The 17,448-nt window shown below is 53.4% G+C and overlaps 6 protein-coding genes and 1 non-coding gene across 7 annotated transcripts; 4 read left to right on the forward strand and 3 right to left on the reverse strand.

Annotated features, from left to right (window-relative positions):
- The first annotated feature begins 124 nt into the window (after window positions 1–124).
- Window positions 125–196, forward strand: QC764_0088670. Its single transcript has one exon. It is a non-coding gene; the product is annotated as a tRNA-Trp (tRNA).
- Window positions 197–636: 440 nt separating this feature from the next.
- Window positions 637–4,991, reverse strand: YME2 (mitochondrial escape protein 2). Its single transcript, XM_062948888.1, has 4 exons — window positions 3,685–4,991; window positions 3,373–3,628; window positions 2,541–3,310; window positions 637–2,482 (listed from the first exon to the last, which is right to left on the reverse strand). The coding sequence occupies exons 2-4, from the start codon at window positions 3,548–3,550 to the stop codon at window positions 881–883; spliced, it is 2,550 nt and encodes an 849-aa protein (XP_062797101.1). The 5' UTR covers window positions 3,551–3,628; window positions 3,685–4,991; the 3' UTR covers window positions 637–880.
- On the forward strand, window positions 3,886–4,888 carry QC764_603840 (uncharacterized protein; the record flags this gene model as incomplete). The annotated part of the gene is made up of 2 exons (XM_062948889.1): window positions 3,886–3,965; window positions 4,108–4,888. 2 exons carry the CDS (start codon window positions 3,886–3,888, stop codon window positions 4,886–4,888), a joined length of 861 nt encoding a protein of 286 aa, XP_062797102.1.
- A 710-nt stretch (window positions 4,992–5,701) lies between the features above and the next one.
- On the forward strand, window positions 5,702–8,023 carry QC764_603850 (uncharacterized protein; the record flags this gene model as incomplete). Its single annotated transcript, XM_062948890.1, has 4 exons — window positions 5,702–5,788; window positions 5,932–6,601; window positions 6,668–7,201; window positions 7,254–8,023. 4 exons carry the CDS (start codon window positions 5,702–5,704, stop codon window positions 7,619–7,621), a joined length of 1,659 nt encoding a protein of 552 aa, XP_062797103.1. The 3' UTR covers window positions 7,622–8,023.
- A 239-nt stretch (window positions 8,024–8,262) lies between these two features.
- SEC65 (signal recognition particle subunit) lies at window positions 8,263–9,291 on the forward strand (the record flags this gene model as incomplete). Its single annotated transcript, XM_062948891.1, has 1 exon — window positions 8,263–9,291. One exon carries the CDS (start codon window positions 8,263–8,265, stop codon window positions 9,289–9,291), a length of 1,029 nt encoding a protein of 342 aa, XP_062797104.1.
- A 135-nt stretch (window positions 9,292–9,426) lies between these two features.
- RO3 (Dynactin, 150 kDa isoform) lies at window positions 9,427–13,841 on the reverse strand. The gene is made up of 2 exons (XM_062948892.1): window positions 13,241–13,841; window positions 9,427–13,180 (listed from the first exon to the last, which is right to left on the reverse strand). The coding sequence occupies exons 1-2, from the start codon at window positions 13,646–13,648 to the stop codon at window positions 9,563–9,565; spliced, it is 4,026 nt and encodes a 1,341-aa protein (XP_062797105.1). The 5' UTR covers window positions 13,649–13,841; the 3' UTR covers window positions 9,427–9,562.
- Window positions 13,842–14,093: 252 nt separating this feature from the next.
- Window positions 14,094–17,442, reverse strand: QC764_603880 (uncharacterized protein). Its single transcript, XM_062948893.1, has 2 exons — window positions 15,381–17,442; window positions 14,094–15,325 (listed from the first exon to the last, which is right to left on the reverse strand). Exons 1-2 carry the CDS (start codon window positions 16,909–16,911, stop codon window positions 14,682–14,684), a joined length of 2,175 nt encoding a protein of 724 aa, XP_062797106.1. The 5' UTR covers window positions 16,912–17,442; the 3' UTR covers window positions 14,094–14,681.
- Window positions 17,443–17,448: the final 6 nt, after the last annotated feature.

Genomic DNA, 17,448 nt, shown 5'->3' on the forward strand with positions numbered 1-17,448 from the left:
ACAAGGCCTCTACTAACCTTGACACGATTGGGCTCCAATACCAGACCCAACGGCCAGCCAGCTTTTGTTGTAAAAGCAAAAGCAAAAAACATAGCTAGACGGGTGACTGTCTGCATGAAAAAGATGACCCCGACCCGATTTGAACGGATAACCTTTCGATCTGGAGTCGAACGCGCTACCGTTGCGCCACGAGGCCTTGACTTGTTGATGAAATCTGGAGGATTTCATTACAATTCCCTATACTGTAATGATCTTCTGGATGTCAAACAATATTTTGCATGCTCAACAACTTACCTTCACAGAATACACATGTATCCTGGTTTTTCTTGATAAGCTTCGGTTGTATTGTACTTGGCTATCATCTAAGATCCCGTCATTGGCCGCATTCTTTCCGTCTGTTCAGCAATAGGGCGCCGACTTCAAACATACTCAACATTAGACAGGCGGTTATAGAAGGATAGATGTGTTGGCTGGTTGGAAAGGCAGCCAGAAAATGGAGAGATAGGGGTAGTGAGGTTCAGCTTTCAGATTGCTATTGCCTCGAAGCCCAAAGCTAAAGGGGCTGAAGGGTTGTGGACATGGAAGAATAGAATAGCAAAGCGTGACAGACTTTTACTTGAGCAGGGCATACACTCTGGGTGTGGACAGTAGTCGAATCTCAGAGCCTGTTATATACCGTACTTTGATGCCTTTTTGGACAAGTAGCTGAACAAATATTGAACACATGCAATTAAGGGGTTGATGAGTTATGCTGCTTCATGTCCAAGGTTTTTAATTATACAAAAGCAAGGCTATACACAGGCATGATCTTCGTCCCATCGTAAAAGTATTGAGCTGAATTTCGTCCCATGCCCCATTGCCTGTAGCATTCAGGTCACAGTTATGCCTCCTCAGCCAAGACCTTCTTCAGTGCTCCCATCTCCTTGTCAAACCCTTCGATCTTTCTCTGGCTAGCCTGTAACTTGCCTAGCAAGTAATTCACTCTATCTGAGGCCTGCGCTGGTGCGTTGGGAAGGCCTGCAAGCACAGTCAATTCTTGCTCTGCCTTGTCAATGTTCTTGGCCTCAATTTTGGACAGTTCAGTCAGCAGCGCCAAATCCATCCTCGATTTCACGACCTTATCTTCGAGAAGCTTTGCAAAAGCGGCTTGGTAGACGGGTTTGCCCGCGCGGATGGTGGCTGGCCGCCCGTGGTGGGATTTCACAGTGATCAACTCCGCATTGGCCAGCGCCTCTAGAGCAGCTTCGGGGTTGGTAGCGCTGGAGGTCGTAGAAGAGGCAAACGTGTTGGCGAGCAGGACCTCGTTGTAGCGGAGAGAGTCGTTCTTGGCGATCTCCTTGATGAGGTACCACGCTTGCTCAACAGACCATTTCCTCTCCTTGTCGACGCCTTCGCCAGCAGTCTTGTTGCCAGTCAACAGGAACATGCGGAGAATCTCGGAAGCACTCTGCTCAATGATGTCAGAGACAGCCTTCTTGGGGCTCTGACCGACTTTGAGTCTGCGAGCAAGGACCTGGAGGTCTGTGAGGCGGCCGCCGAGGGCTTCAATGCACTCATCCAATTCCTGAAGATCCTGACGTCCTTGGCTATCGGTTTTCAGCGGTGAGCCGTCTCCCCCCTTTTCGTCCTCCTTCGCCTTCTCATCAGAGCGCGCATTTGCCTCGAGCTGAGAAACGACAAACTGTTTGGCTACCTGGGGCGAGAGATCCCCCAGGGTAACTTGGTGAAAGACACGATCAGGAAGAGCCCGGGACAGAGGTTTCGAGTAGGAGGTGTCAGTGGTGAGGAAGATGACGTGAGCCACATTGGACTGGACCAAGGCTGCCGCCCAGTCAGATACCTTGTCATATATGATGCCCTTCTCCTCGCTCTTGTGGAGGAAGTTGTCAATGACCACAACCGCACGCCGCTCCGGATGGGCCTCAAGATAGGCGTCGTCCGAAAGGTTGGCATCCTGGTCTTCCTTTTTTCTTCCAGCGAGTGAGACTTCTTTGAGGGCCGATGCGGTTGTTTGAAGAATTTTGACTACTTGGGCTTCGAGGTTCTCAGAGAACCCAGCCTTGACTCCAGTGGTGCTTTGGATAGCAAGGTCGACCAGGCTGCTGAGATTGTTCGCCCACGAGAATACTGGGCGGTATCCAACCTGAAAAGCGAGCTTTCTGATGGTGCCAGCCTCGCCCCTGGCCTCCATCACTGGCTTGCAATCCAACACTAAGACGTCCTTACGTCCTTCGAGCACTTGATCCATAACTAACTCTTTGCCTCCTGATCCCCGGGGACCCTGAATGACAACAAATGTGTCGACCGATTCAAGGAGGCTGCTCTTGATTGAATCAATCAGGTCTTTTCGGTGGTTGAACAAAGCATTCAGGCCAGCATCGCTACCGTGCTTCTTACCAAGGGAGAGGATGTCCGATGTCTGCCGTTTAAGCCACTTGTAGAGCTTACTATTGGTAAACTCAAGAGATCGCTGAACATGGTGCTGTGATGATGTTAGTAACGAGTTCAATTTTGCGGAGGGGTTTGTTGGCAATACATACCTTGACAAAGAACTCGCGAATAGGATCAAACACGATGACAGTAAAGGTGGCGAGAAAGGCGGCAAGGATGGGGATAACGATGCGTGGATGACTGCTGATCCATTTCCAGATGTTATGTGGTTTGACTCGCTGTTCGTATGACAGCCTCAGCTTTGTGGCAGCTTTGCTTCCCTCTTCCTGCAGAACAAAGCCGTGCAGACAGTTTCGCGCCATGATGGCATCCTTGACAAGCACAAAGTCTACGTAGGCGAATTTGGGTAGAACTTTCGAATCGGGCGGTTGCGAGGTGATGTCGGCAATCCATCCGTACCGACGAAAGACACTGTATAGTGCCTCCTGGGAAAGCTCATCAGGCTGTTCAGAGTCTTTTGCCGGCACGAACTCAACACGCAAACGGCTTTTGGGAAGTCTATAAAGATCCTCCAGCCACGGTCGGCCTAGAACAAGACCTGTTGAGATACCTCGAAAGGGACTAAACCATGGCTTGATGGGATTCTGTTCCAGCGCTTGTGAGAGTTTTGCCTGAATTTCCGAGGCGGATGTATCACCGGGATGGGTGAACTTGACATAGGCGCCCCCTTCTTTTGTTCTGGGGATGACTTCAGTGATGTTTACAGAAAGGGAGTCTGGAATTGCCCGCTTCACCAGACTGACAGGATCGAACACGCCCAAGGAAGTCTTGTCAAATTTCTTGAGCAACTCCGGGACATCGTTTTGAGCCTTCCATGGCCTCCAGAGTAGTAATGAGCTTAGTTTCAGTGGAAATAGGTCTGCGAGCTGTCAGTATCTAATACCGGGTGAGAGGCGAGAGAAACCGGAGGATTGTACTAACTGTCGACAAATAATATTGACTCATCTGCTTTGGCTTCGATATGGCCGGTCTTGCCTGTGCCAACCGTGCTCTGCCATCTTCGGGCAAGTTTTGTATGTTGTCCTAGAGCGGGGAGAAGGCGTTGCCTGGCGGTGTGGGTTGCTGCAAAAGCAGGCAACCTTCGGCCGCGCATGGCCATGGACGAGGCTAGGTATAGAGAAGGCCCTCTCTGTATAGTTCAATACAGCTCAGGTCGCAGGTTTCCACGATCATTTGACTGCTCCAAACCGTCAGCAACCCGTTGGCAGGTGATTTGGCCGAGAGAATACATACTCGTCGTACTGGCACCAACAAGGCAAAAGGCCGCAGCCGTTGCGATGCAAGAGTAGTGCTTTCGGGAGGCGACGAATTTAAGCCCAAGGTGACCGGCTGGCCGACAGCTTGGTTCCACATGCGATGGTTTGGAACGCCGCCCCTGTCAGTGAGGTCATTAATGGGGTCGCTGATCGTCCCCTCAAGCCTCGGCGCCAAGCAATGCCCCGCAGCAAGATGCGCTGGGCTTCTGATTGGCAGCTTTCCAAAAAGGCTTGTCCGCTTGCCATCCCGTCTTTGGCGTTTGAGAGACGCTGAAGTGACTGGAAGGTTTGCGAATCACGAGACTGATATCAGGTACCATCCTCCCGTCCCCTCCTCATGTTCCGCGTACCCCTCACTTGACGTCCTCTTCAAATGAGCCCTCACTAACCTCTGATTCAGGTTGCACGAGTCTTCATCTCCTGCACTACACTGCATCCATCTTCAGGACCTTCAACAAGAGACTATCATGGGTTGGTTCTGGACCTCGCCGTCCCCCTCACCAAAGGCTTCCGAAGCCTCTCACCACTCTGCAACTCAGCAACCACAACCTCCAGCCAGCGAAAGGAAGCCATCAACAGATGAGGAGGTCTCCAAGTTTCTCCGCGAAATCCAAGCGGCAGCCAACCCTTCTTCCTCTCACGCCGCTTCCCCTCCGTCTTCAACAGATTCAGACGCCGCCAAATCATCGTGGGTACCCAGTTGGCTTTCAGCGCCAGCGCCTGAGACCCCTCCCCCACCGCCCAAAGACAAGCGCTCCGAAGCCTCTATCGCCATGTCCGAGGCTCTTCTTCCAACAACCATGTCGTGTCAGGATGCTTTTGACTATGCCTGGCATTGCCATACCCCCGGCTCTCAGGTCAACTCTGTTTACCGGTACGGTGGTGTAAGACAGTGTACCGAGCTCTGGGACGACTTTTGGTTTTGCATGCGCACCAAGTCTTGGGATCCAAAGCTTCGCGCTGAAGCCATCAAAGATCATTTCCGGAAGAAGGAGGCAGCCAAGTATGGTCGAGGCCAACCAAGCTCCGAGGACATCTGGGAAAGCAGAGATAAGATGGCAGAGCCGGGAACAACGTTCAACAAATCCTTCGACCCCCCCATCAAAGACGATGCTGCCTTTGAAAGAGAGGATCAGGAGACTCGGAGGAAGATTCGCGAGTTTTACGAGAGGAAAACTTGAATGGTGGTTCCGTGTCTTATACCCCACCACACACAAGCTGCAATGTAGGAATTATTCTCATGAAAATGTTCACACAGAACCGAAGTACACGTTTAAAAACTCCATCCACATCCTTGCAATTTTGAATAAAGCATGGAGACTGGGCTGGGCTCTTTCCCTGAAGTGACACAGGTGACATCGGAGCCATGCGGTCCAGAAGGAGCACTCCCGGTTTACAGGCCGCAGGCGACGGTAAATCCGACGAATGGCAGCAGGGGCCTCAGGAATCACAAGACGCCCGTCGCTGAAGCCACACACACAGACACAGCCCAGACGCAACTTCATCGCATCTCCATCACCCAAGGGATTCATTGTCCCTTCTGTCGCCGGCCCGTGTCAGTATTCATCCCGCCATCTGCTCCTGCGGCTCCTAATTGCAGGCGCGACAGTGAACAGTCCCCCCAGAAGCCAGTGAATTGAAGCGCCCGTGCGGCAAAGCTCTGCCTGCTCCTCTTGCCTCCAGTCTCCCGTCGCCCGCCGCATATCAATCTGGCATCTCTCACATCTCGCGAGGGCCATCATTTCTTATTGACTCGGCTCGTCAATCAAAATCCAGGACTCGACCTCCGTGTCAAGTCCAGCTAGGTGAGGCTCTAGCTTACTAAATTATATCCGGACCCAGGCCGAGATTAACTTCGGACACACAAGCCGCCCCATCGCCCGCGGGGAATCCAACAGATCACCACTTCCGCTCGTCCAATGGAAGAGGGAATTTACATCGATAAAGAGCAACATTAAAGCAAACAGCAATACCCAGAAAAGAGGATAGGCGCCATGGAGTCAAGACCGAGCCTCGTCGCCTTCCTCCAACGGTATCAGGATCTCGCCACTTACCAAGACTCGCACATCAATTTGATCAAGGTATGTATATGTATACACACCCTCCCCATCAAATAATGGGCACGGCAAAAGTAGATTAACCCATATTATATTGTGGGGAGGGTGATTCAACACCAGAGCAGTCATTAGGCTCTTAAAAGTGGCTGCTGATACCCTCCTCACAGGATCTCTTGGTCTATGCCGAGTCGATAGAGTCAACCCTCCGAGCTGAAAATACGGAACTGGCCCAGAGAGTGCATGAACGAAACTTGGACTACGAAGATGCTACTCGATCCAGGCGTGAACTACAGCAACGCATTCACGCCCTCGAAACGCAACTTGAAACGTCCATCTTGGCCAACGAACAAATAAAAAATTCCAACTCCTATGTCGTCGTATTGATAGACGGGGACGGGCTCATTTTCAAATCGGAGCTGATCCAACAGGGTCTTGCTGGGGGCAAAAAGGCTGCTTACGCCTTGAGATCAGCAATTTTGGGCCAATGTGGCCCTCACGGCAATGAAATTGGAGTTCTCGCACAGGTCTACCTCAATCTCGCCGGCCTTAGCAAGGCGATGCGCCGAGATGGCTGTCTGGAGAATGAGAGCAACCTCAAAGATTTCACGCTCGGCTTCACACAGGCCAAGGCCACTTTTGACTTTGTCGATGTCGGCCACGGCAAAGAAAGAGCCGATAACAAGATCAAGGAAATGACAAAATGGCATCTCAGGAACCACAACTGCAAGCAAGTTATACTGGGCATATCACACGATGCAGGGTATGCCCCGTTTCTCGACGAGTTGTTCCAAGAGGATAGTGTTCAGCACCAGATCACCATCTTGGAAGGCGTACCTGGTATGTTGGCCATTGAGCGAGCAGCAGCGAGTAAACTGTGCTCTTATACTGACCAAGTTACAATAGTGGTGCGTGAGCTGAGGGCCATCGGCGCAAATATACTGAATTTGAACAGCATCCTGTTTCGGTCTGAAAAGCTTGTTGATAGGGTGTCAGAGTCGGCTAGCTCTGAGTCGTTCGGCTCACCTTTCACGCCTGTTCCTGCCACCCCGGTTGTTGAACACAACAAGCCTGCCACACCAACTATCGAGATGAAACCGGTCGTGCCGGCTGTCCCCGCCATCTCTGCTGTCCCCGCCTTCCCCGTTACTGTACCGACGCCTCCTGTCGTCAGGGCCACAGCCACGACCAGTAACAGTGTCGCAAGTATCGATAGTATAGGCAGCTCCGAGCCACAGACACCATCTTCGGCATCGGCGGCTTCAACGTCAACTCCGGCAGCCACAACTTATGCTAAAGCCATCAAGAGTGCCACCCCTCCACCGCCTCCACCGGTGATCAAATTGCCTGCCCATACCAAGGCAGCTTTGCAGCAGCAGCCGTCTTCCCGGGCCTCTCACAAAACCCCAAACAAGCCAAAGCCAGTTCCTTGGAACCCAGGTATGATATATCCTTCTGGCTTATACACGTATACTGACGACTATGCCGATAGGACCTCGCGGTCTTGATCCCCCTCTTCAGGTCTCGCAGTCTGCGCTGGACAACCTCAAGAAGAGGAAAGACAGCAACAAGCTGTGCAACAATCATTACCTCCGCGGCCCCTGTTCCAAGGGCGATTCATGCAACTTCGAACACAATTACAAGCCCACCAAAGAGGAGTTGGTGGCCATTGCGTTCCTGACAAGGCTGAACCCGTGCTCCGGGGGCCAAGAGTGCGATGTGGACGATTGCATCTATGGCCATCACTGCCCAAGCGTTATCAACGGCGCCTGCACACATCCTTATTGCAAGTTTACCAAGGAGGATCACCCCCCTGGAACGAAGATTAAGGCTCATCACAAGGGGAGCCACGATCGCTAGGTTAGCACATGGGTCCCAAAAATCAGGGTGCAAATCGAACACCAACACTACTCACTTAATGGCAAGATAACCGCCTTTCTCTTGCCCGGAAAAATCAACAAAAAACTGTCCAGTACTCCAAGGCCGTGAGGAGTCTATGTTCCAAATAGAATTCAACAGAAATCAAGACTGTTGGTAGTATGGCTGTTTGAAGTGGTGTAACCACAGCTGTTTTTTGTCACTTGCTTTCTGGGACCTACGTGTTAGGTTCACGTGCACTCGTGGGCGCTTGATTGAGTTCTTTATAAAGCAAATTGCAAGGATGTGTGTGGATAGGGGGCCTCTAGACGTGTACTTTGGTTCTGTGTGAACATTTCCATGAGAATAATTACTACACCCTTTGAAACCGAAAATACCTGTTTGCATTGCAGCTGGTGTGTAGTGGACACGTCGTGGACAAAATAACTGGGATTGCAAAACACTTGAACCAGGCCTCGAAATATAGTTGAGAGGCTTCAAAAGATGGATAATAGAAGATAGTCAAGAGTTCTTAATGGATAGTCAAGAGGCCTTGAGCACCACCATATGGACCCCACCCATCACTCGCCCCACGAGAAGCTCAGACCACACCTTAATTACAGCCTCCAAGCGAAAACCCCACTATGAACGACAAGCTCCAAGTTGTTCCACATCCTCCCCATCGCCCTCGCAAAATCACCACCTTCCTCACCACCGTCATCGCTGCCACCAATAAAACCGCTAAGATGTCCCACCCCCGAGTAGAAGAGGTATCCGACTCGGAAGATGACGTTCAAATGTCGGACCCCTCCGAAGACGACATCGACGACTTTGTCGAATCAGACATCATCCGCACCCGTCAAGCAGCCCCTTCCAGACCAACCCCCCTTCCTCAGCAACAACCCCCACCCCAATTCCGCCAGCCACAACAGCCCCCCGCCTACCCCCAGATGCAAACAACAACCGACGCAACCCCCTATGCATCCTACCTCTGCCTGTACCCAATCTACTTCTCCAGCCTGCACACCCGCGCCCAAGGCCGCCGCGTCTCCGCCGCCGTTGCCGTCCCCAACCCGCTAGCCACCGAGATCCTGGCCGCCTGCGCGAACCTCAACATCCCCACCGTCTTCGAAGCAGGCAAGCTCCACCCCAAGGACTGGGCCAACCCGGGCAGGGTCAAGGTCTCCCTCGCGAACCAGACCCGCGTCAAGAACAAGCATCACTTGTTCCTGCTCGTGGCTCAGCACCTAACGAGCCATCCCATCACCGATGCCTCCCCTGCGCTGAGGGTCCACGTCCGCGGCGCGCCGCCTCCTCCCGAACTCAAGCCTGGGGAGCAATGGCCCAGACCTGCTGTGCCCAGAGGCTGGAAGATGTCGGAACTGTTGCCTCACTACAGCCCCGCCATGACTGGTGGCGGAGTCAGCGAGAACTTTTTGAAGGATATGATGAGCCAGATGGGTGGTGCTGGTGGCGCGGGAGGACTGCCGGGTATGTTGGGCGGTGGAGGAGGAGGACCCGGTGGGATGGATATGGCTAGCCTGATGCAGGCTGCTCAGTCGATGGGTATGGGCGGCATGGGCGGAATGGGTGGTCTGGGTGGTCTTGGAGGTGGTTCTTCACCCGGGCCGAGTTCGAGCGCTGGTGGGAAGGCAAAGAAGGGAAAGAAATGATTAAATTCATCATGTGAGAACACCGAGAGTCGGGAAAGACGATACAAAGGAATGCCGGGATGAAATGTGTCTGGGTTTAGAATTATTATGATACCAACTTGGGGGTATGGACTTCCTGTACTACGATCAGAAGATCCAGCACCCCACCCAGTTACCTTTTACATGGACCGATTCATCCTCCTGAAGCAAAAGTGAACAAACAACAATAACGCTTCACATTTACAGGGTATATATCTCGAAAAGCATACATGCACTCCACCGTTAATTACTTTTACACCCCAGCTGTCACCATCCTTCCCTGTAGCCCTTCCCACTCTCTCGAGCCAAAAACTTGCACCTCTCCCCCATAATAATGTTTCTTCCCACCAGGAAGTCTAATCTGCAGTTTCGCAGCCGCGCTAACGACCCCCTTCTTCTCCTTGACCTCTTCTCGATTGTGCTCCACCGCGTTCAGCAACCTCGCATTCTTGATCACGGCCCCCTCCCAACCCTTCCAAACAGCCCAATCTTCCTCTTGTTTAGCAGCCCAAAACTGCGGTGTGCTCTTCGCCGGCTTCCACCCGCCCTGCGCAACAATCTTCTTGTCCAGCATGCTCAAGTCATAGACCTTCGCCTCGGTCACCATCTTGACCAGTTCACCGAGAACGGCCTTGCTCTCTGCCTTGACCATGTTCCTCCTCTGCTTCTCCGCCGGAACTGCCTTCTTGAGAAGTGGCTCGGCCAGCCAGTCGTAGCTAGCCTGTTCTTTGACTCTTGCCCTCCTGTTGTCCTCCCGGAGGTACCTCACTGCCGACTGCAAGCCTAGAATCTCATTTTTGAGCGTGTCCATCTCCCTTGCCGTCGCCACCGCTCTTTCTTGGTTAGCCTTGGCCCCCTCTTCACCGCCAGCCGTAGAAATAACCCGACTGTTGGATGCGATCTGCTTCCACTTGTCACGCTCCGATTCCAAAGCCTTGAGCTCGCGATCTTGCTTCTTGATGTTGTCCGCTAGAGCCGCGGCTTCGGATTTGGCAGTCTCGAGGTGGGACTCGAGCTCGGTGACGCGCTTGGCTTTGGCGTTCGCATCACGCATGCGGGATTCAAGTGTTTCAATCTTGACCTGGGCTGTCGATAAGTTTTCTTCCCGGATAGCGATGGCACGGCGCGCATCGTTGATATCGTCCTTGAGACGTCGAAGTTCTTCCTCGGCATCCACTGGGATCTTCTTGAGGGCCTTGATCTCCTGTGCGCGCAGGAGCCATGGAGGCTGGTTACGCTCGAATTCTTGAGTTTGGGCCAGGTCGGTGGAGAGAGCGGCCAGATCCGAGATTTGAGAGGTGGTCTGGCGGAGCTTGTTGAGGTAGGTAGAGAACAAATCGGCTTCGTTAGTGCCGAATGAGTTGATGGAAGTCTGCGAGATGCAGTTTTGGATCTCCACGTAGGTGTACGGTTCTGTCCTGCCCTCCTCGAGCACGAGCTGATGAAGGTCCAAACCAATTCTGCGGGCCATCTCGGAAAGCTCTTGGGTGGCCGCCTCGCACTGCTCAAAAGCTTTCATGGTATCCGGCGTAAGGGATAGATGCCTGGTCTTGAGCTCCTCGAGAGAGCGAACTGTCTTGCCTGCAATGACCTTGGCGCCGCGCGTCTGTGTGATGACGCCCTCGGCCTTCTTTGCGAAATATTGCTCCAGCTCATTCTCCTCGTCGCTTGGCGGAACGACCCGCTGAACCATGGCACGCATGGTCGTGAAGGTGGCCGCAGCAGATTCCAGATAGCTTTGCATGAGAAGCGCCTTCATGTGAATATCATCGGCGAAGCTCTCCAGGTCGTTGGAGATGTGCACCTCGCCCAGATGCGTCATGAGAGCAATTGTCCGCTGGAGCTCGGCAGAGCACTGCTTCTCCTTCAAGTCGTCACGCCTCAAGCCGTCGATCCAACCATTAAGAGCTCTCTCGACAGGCTCCAGTTCGTACAACGCACCTTCGTACTTGGCGAACTGCTCCAGAGAGCAGTGGCTGATGGAATTGACAAAACGATCGCACATGGCAGACACCCATGTGAGCTTGTCGATGGCACCGCAACCCTCAAATACGTCGTCTTCGTGTCCGGGGTGCGCCTGGCCATTCACACGCTCCTTGATGAAGCCATTCAGCAAGTTGGCCTTGAACGCCAGTCTCTTGAAGCGCAACAGGGCCAGAACAGAATCCCTATCCAACTGATAGCTGTCGGGCAAAAACAGCTTGACAATCTCGAGGTGCTGCTCCGCCTCTTGGGCCTCCATCCTCCTCAGCTCAAGGTCAATTGTCTTCACCTGAGCCTTGGCCGCCGAAATTTGCAGCTTCATGTTCAAGTCCATCATAGCCCTAGAGCGATTGTTAAGCTGCTCGGACTCGTTCTCCGTCACCGCATGGGAGGCCCTCATATCCTCCAAATCACTTTGCAAGCTCGTGACCAGTTCCCTGAACCGCGAAAGTGTGTACTCCATATCCTCCATCGACTCCCGCTGTACGTTGGCCTGCCTCATTTGCTCAGAAATAATGGCATCCTTCAAGTCCAGCTCCTCCTGCATCTCCTTTTCATTCTGTACATGATTGATCTCCAGCTCGTCGTTGATCTCCTTCAAACTCTCCAGGTCATCAATGACGGCCCGCAACTCCTTGATCTCCTCTGCTTGATTCATATTTTCCTCAGTAATCTTCTCGATCAGGTCCTCTGCTCCTAGCGCATTGTTCAGCTGCTCCCTCAGATCCTCCACTGCCACCTCGGCCTGAGCCAACTTTTCCTTCGTAGCGGCGAATTGCTCCTTCATCGTCTCAAACTCCCTCAGATCCTCCTCCAGCCCCTTGATTTGATCCTTGAGTTCCTCCTCTTGCTCCTGCGAAAGGTCCCTCAGCCTGATCAGTGCCTCCTTGAGCCGTTCATTGTTTCTCTCCATTTGCAACCACCCGGTGCTCGCCCGTTCCTCGGTCGACATCCCCTTTGTGAATTCGGCGTTTTCCTCCCGGAGAATCTCCACCTCGAGCTCCAGCTCTTCGCTTTTCTGCTTCAGTGCTTCCAGTTCCACCTTGAGCACCTCGGCCGTCTCCTCCGCCATCTCCCGATCCAGCGTTGCCAGCTCAAGCGCACTTTCATGGCTCTCCTGCATCTCCTCGACTGCATAAAACCTTGTTTCTGCCTCCTTGAGCTGTTTCCTCAAATCCGCAATCTCTTGCTGCTGAGGCTGGTATTTGATCTGTAACGTCTGAATAATTCTCTCAAACTTATCCCTCTCCCCCTTGATTTTCTCCAAGTTGTTCAGCTTTTCTCTGTCTTCGATCCGTTTCTTCTCCAGCACGCGCAGTTTGGCCTTGAGATCTTCAATCTCCTTCTGCGCAGCGGCTGTGCTGGGCGCATTTCGTGACGATACAGAAGCAGTGGCAATGGGTGATTTTGCTGCCCCTCCACCTGCCGGTGGTAGGGACGTCGTGGCGAGCTTCTCCAGCGCTGCCGTTCGGACTTGGACGGGGCTGGTGGGTTGAGGGGATAATATCTCGTCATCGCTGCTTTTGCGGGATTCGGCACGGGAAGTCTTGTTGACGCTCGAAACGGACGAGGCGGAGCTCTGCCTCGCGCCAGGAACACGAGTTGATGCCGGTCTCGATCCAACTCCGGTGGCAAGTCCACCTCTGGTGCTGAGTGTGCGCGGAGGAGCACTACTCTGTCTTGGGGTTGAAGAAGCTGTCGAGACCTGGCGGGTTTGTCTGGGCACGGGCGGCGGGGCCATAGAGGGCCTGCTGGTGGCAGAAGCAGGTCGAGGTCTGACGGCCAAGGCGCCGGGTTTGACATTGGCATTGGAGGGTGTGACGGTTCGTGATGGTGCCGCGCTGGTTGGGGAGCGATTAAGCTGCTTCGTTGGTGATTTCGTGGGACTCTACACGGACCGAATTAGCTTTCCAGGCCCCTGACGCATAGTAAACAGAGCAGAACCCACCCTCACACTGCCCCTTCTAGGTACTGGACTCGGGCTGGGTGCATTCAAGCTCATTCGTTTTCCCAGACTCGGATCACTGGTAGAGGACGAGGCCCCCTTGTTGGAGCTGTTGGAGAACAGGCTGCTTGGGCGAGATCCTTTTTTGGCGCCGGCTGGCTTGGGTGGCTGTGATGGAACAGGAGCAGGAGCCGTGACGGTGACTGTGACGGGCCTTACGAACATGCCATATCCCATGGCACATTCGAAATAGCGCTCTCCCTGAACCATGCCATCATTCTTTCCGGATCCATCGTCGAGCTCGACACCAACCCATTCGCCCACGGCGAAGTGTGTTTGGCCAACATATCGAATAGTTCCAGTGCGGCCGTCGCTCAGCTGTATTTTCTGCCCAACCGCTAAATCGGACATGATGACCTGGGATCACCGGTGATCTTTCATGTCATGCCTTTGGTGGGGAGCGTAAAATGGTGGCCGTTGTCGTTTGCTGTCAAATGTTTTGTGTGGTCAAACGGGACCGTGTTGAATGCACGTCAATGCCGTCGACGCGATGGGGCCAACCGCTCCTGAGCTCCACAGCCTAATGTGGGGAGCTCTTGGCACACTGTTGTGCCTGGAAAACTGGGTTGGGGTTGTTGTTGCTGATCGAAACAGGGTTAGGGTTATTCCGTCGGCCTTCACACAGCATCTCAACCAAAGAATTGCTTTTCTACAGTAGTGGTCGTGGTTTGCAAACTTGGGAAATATTAAGGCATGCTAAAACGAATATGGAACAGAAACATCCCTTGAATTCCCGCACAAGCACAGGAAAACTGTAGTCATGTTGATATGAAAAATAACGTCATCAACACTTCAAGCTGGAGTCATACATGAACGATTTGCATCAGCTTTTGAATTCTTCTGTTTTGCTAGCTCCCTTTCCGAGCTTCATCTGTGGGGAATAGGCCACGCGCATGATACCTTGCTCTCTCCCCGACCAAACCCACCCTATCATCCATCCTCTGCCCGCCCGAGAATCTCTACCCTTTCCTTGCCTGACCCGCACCAACGAGAAATATACAAACCCACACCCCCTGCTCCGTGTGTGAAGAACGCCTGGCTAGTGTGATATAAGTGCCGAAAGGACAAATTACAATAGACGATAAACAAATTGTAGGGTGAAAAGAAAAGGTAAACGCCAGCGGGATGGAGGGGGTGTAAGAAAGAGGAAGGATCCCACCATTTTATCGTCTTGTATGAGTGAAACGAAATAAAGCTTTTGTTTTCCCGGCTCCTCGCTCCCTACTCCAAGTTCCCATACATGAATTGAAAATAAAATCAACGACTCATAACGGACGGCATTCGCAAAGGTAAAGTATCTTTCCCCTTTCTTTCTCGCTACTCATCCCTGAGTATCGCTTAAACACAGGCCGTCGAGGGTACGATATGTCGTGGTCTCGTATCTCTATCGGGGCGTCGAGGAATCCAGTTTGACATAGGCCTCCTGGACAGCCTTGATGTCGCGACCATCCATCTCCAAGACTGTAACCCAGTCTCGAAGCTGGATACTTTTGCCTTTCTCCTTGTCCTCCCGCCAGGTGCCCAGACGGGGAGCCTTGCCATCCTGGGTCAGTGTGGCCTTCTCCGACTGTGCTTTACTGCCAGCTGCTGAACCAGGGGTGCCTGGTTCTTGGCCACCGGTCGCTCGGGGTGTGCTTGGGCCACTACCAGATGTCATCCAGCTGTATTCCTTCTTCTTTTTCTTCCCAAAACTGCCCATCAAAGCGCTCAGGGTCTGGTTCGCATTGGCAGTGCTGGATGCCTCGGATAGTCTGGCGGCTGCCGCACCCTTCTTTAGTTCTTTCTTGGAAGGCGCTTTGGCGGCCTCGCCGTCGGGTGCGACTGAACCAGGTGTACCAGGAACGATGGAACCTGCGCGAGATCCGGTCTGGGCTGCATCTGGGTTTAACCGCTTTTGCCGCTTGCGAAGCCGAGCTTCTTCCAGATCTCGCTCAGACGTGGCATTCTGTCTTACAGCGGCGTTGAGGTCCTTGACCACCTTGGCACCCTTGGATGGCACTGGGGCGGTACTGATTGCTTCAAAGGAGCCTGCAGGGATAGGTTAGCAGGGTATACTGCACACGCCAAATCATGTATGACATACGTTTGCGGGGGTTGCCGTTGGCCGTGTCGGCGGGAAGGGAATCAAGACCGGTTCGTAAAGGTACGGCAACATCAGCCCACTCTTGGGGGATCTCGCCATGAGAAGTTGTCTGCCGAATATTGGCGATGCCATTGGCTTCTTCGAGGAGCTCTCTCAGACGGTGTTTTGTGGCGATCGACAAGAGTGCAAGTTGATCGACCAAATAAGCATCATGAGGGATGAAACACCCCTTTGTAGAGACAACCATGCCATCAGGGCCGTGTCTGGATGTCACTGTCACCTTAGGCTGAGGAAACTCTTGGGGAGTTCGCATTTTACCCATGGTTTGCTGCTGGTTCTTGAGCTCCAGATTGAGTGTGAGCCCATGCTCCTTCGCAATTTTGTCCGCGCGATAATGCAGGTTAGGGACGATCAAGAAAGGGTTCCTGAGCTCATTGCTTCGGGTAACAGCCAATCTTTGGGCCGCCTCGTCCCAGGCTCGCTTGGCAGCCTCGGCTTCAAACTGCTCCTGACTGAGCCCGGTGGCCTCAGCTGGTTGATTCGCTGAACCAGCACCATAAAATGAGCCCTTGTTGCCTGGCGCGTTGGCTGGCAGGCCGGTTCTTGCCTCCTGAGCAAATGAACCACCATACAGCTCCGCTAGGTATTGTTCCTCGGCCCTCAAATCCACGCCTGTTCCAGCGAGAGCATCGCTCACGTCATATTCGTATTCCTTCGTAGTAACCGGCTTCGATGGAGGCAACATGGCACCCGGAGTGGAGGGAGGGGGACCAATCGGTGCCATTGTGGCATTGGTATACTGTTGCTGTGGAGCTTGCTGGACGGGTTGGGGCTGTATTGGTTGCTGAACCGACTGCGCATGTTGGGGCTGCATCGGCTGTTGGTACTGCTGGCCCTGCTGATACTGCGGAGCCGGCACCTGCTGTTGCGGGTGCGCCTGTCCATGCTGCTGTTGGGTTGGCTGCACCTGTCCAAGCTGCTGGGCCTGCGAAACTTGGTGCTGCTGTTGCTGATATTGCGGAGCCTGATGTTGTTGAGGCTGCGGGGTGTGGGGGAGACTCGGGATAAGAGGGGTTGTCGGTGTTGGGGTGGCAGTCATCGAGGGTCGGGCTTCAGGCAATGTCAAGCCTGGTTGTTGAGCCGGGGAAGCGGCAGAATGTCCATTCACACCATACTGAGAGGCATACGACGGCGCATTGGGAACCGGAGTGGGCATGTTGGTGTAGTTCGGAGATGTAACAGTGTTCGGAGATGCAACGGCTGCCTGTGGACTCATAGCATACGTCGGCGTACCGTATTGCGACTGTGGTTGCGACGGGGTCTCGACCGATGTTCGGGGTCTCTTATTCGGCGGAATCGAGTACTGAGGCTGTGGAGTGTTGGCAGGCGAAGCCGACTGCTGGGGAGGAGAGTAATGTTGTTGCTGCGGCGGTCTTTGCTGCTGCTGTTGCGGCATCTGCATTTGCTGCATGTGAGGCGAGACCTGAGGAGGGTGAGACACCTGGGGTGCCTGGGGTTGTGGTTGCGCCATCTTTGGAAAGAGCGAAATCGATAATTCGACTTTGCCTGGTGAGCTTGGAAGTGTGGTCGAAGCGGTTGACTGTCGGAAGTTCTGACAAAAAAAGTCGAAGTCGCGTTCGATGTACCCAACAATTCTGGTAACTTCACGGTCGGGAGCAGAAGCTATCGCGATTGTGGGAAACTAAATGAGGGTTGGTCGTCTGTATAGAGAGAGGGCAGAAAAAAGGCGGGACTGCTCTCTAGGTGCGGTGGGAAAAGCGGAGGGTCGAGAGAGGGCCTCGATCTTTGGTAGAAAGTAGAAGCTCCTTCAGACCCGAGCAGGCGCACCTGCGTAGCCGGCCAAAGCACCCTGCCCGGTACCCATCCGACACTCGCTCTGCAATGGGCAAAAGTCGATCAATCGGTTCTCTGATGATTCCTGCTCGTGGTCCGCTGGATTTGGGAGTTGCGCAATCAATGGGGAAGCGGCGCGGGCTGTTCTCGTCGTGAATCGCCTGGAAGGATGTCAAGATTTGAAAGCAGAGCTAACGCCTCACCTCCGAGTCTG

This window comes from Podospora pseudoanserina, chromosome 6, assembly GCF_035222485.1.
Source record: "Podospora pseudoanserina strain CBS 124.78 chromosome 6, whole genome shotgun sequence".
Taxonomy (NCBI): Eukaryota; Fungi; Ascomycota; class Sordariomycetes; order Sordariales; family Podosporaceae; genus Podospora; species Podospora pseudoanserina.

Bases quoted from the DNA above. Each gene is read 5' to 3' on its own strand.
- RO3 (XM_062948892.1), bottom strand. From the start codon at position 13,648: ATGTCCGATTTAGCGGTTGGGCAGAAAATACAGCTGAGCGACGGCCGC. The intron at 13,181-13,240 runs GTGGGTTCTGCT...CGGTCCGTGTAG, and splicing joins CTAGAAGGGGCAGTGTGAGG to AGTCCCACGAAATCACCAAC.
- QC764_603880 (XM_062948893.1), bottom strand. From the start codon at position 16,911: ATGGCGCAACCACAACCCCAGGCACCCCAGGTGTCTCACCCTCCTCAG. The intron at 15,326-15,380 runs GTATGTCATACA...CTATCCCTGCAG, and splicing joins CAACGGCAACCCCCGCAAAC to GCTCCTTTGAAGCAATCAGT.
- YME2 (XM_062948888.1), bottom strand. From the start codon at position 3,550: ATGGCCATGCGCGGCCGAAGGTTGCCTGCTTTTGCAGCAACCCACACC. The intron at 3,311-3,372 runs GTTAGTACAATC...GACAGCTCGCAG, and splicing joins GTCAATATTATTTGTCGACA to ACCTATTTCCACTGAAACTA. The intron at 2,483-2,540 runs GTATGTATTGCC...ACATCATCACAG, and splicing joins TTCGCGAGTTCTTTGTCAAG to CACCATGTTCAGCGATCTCT.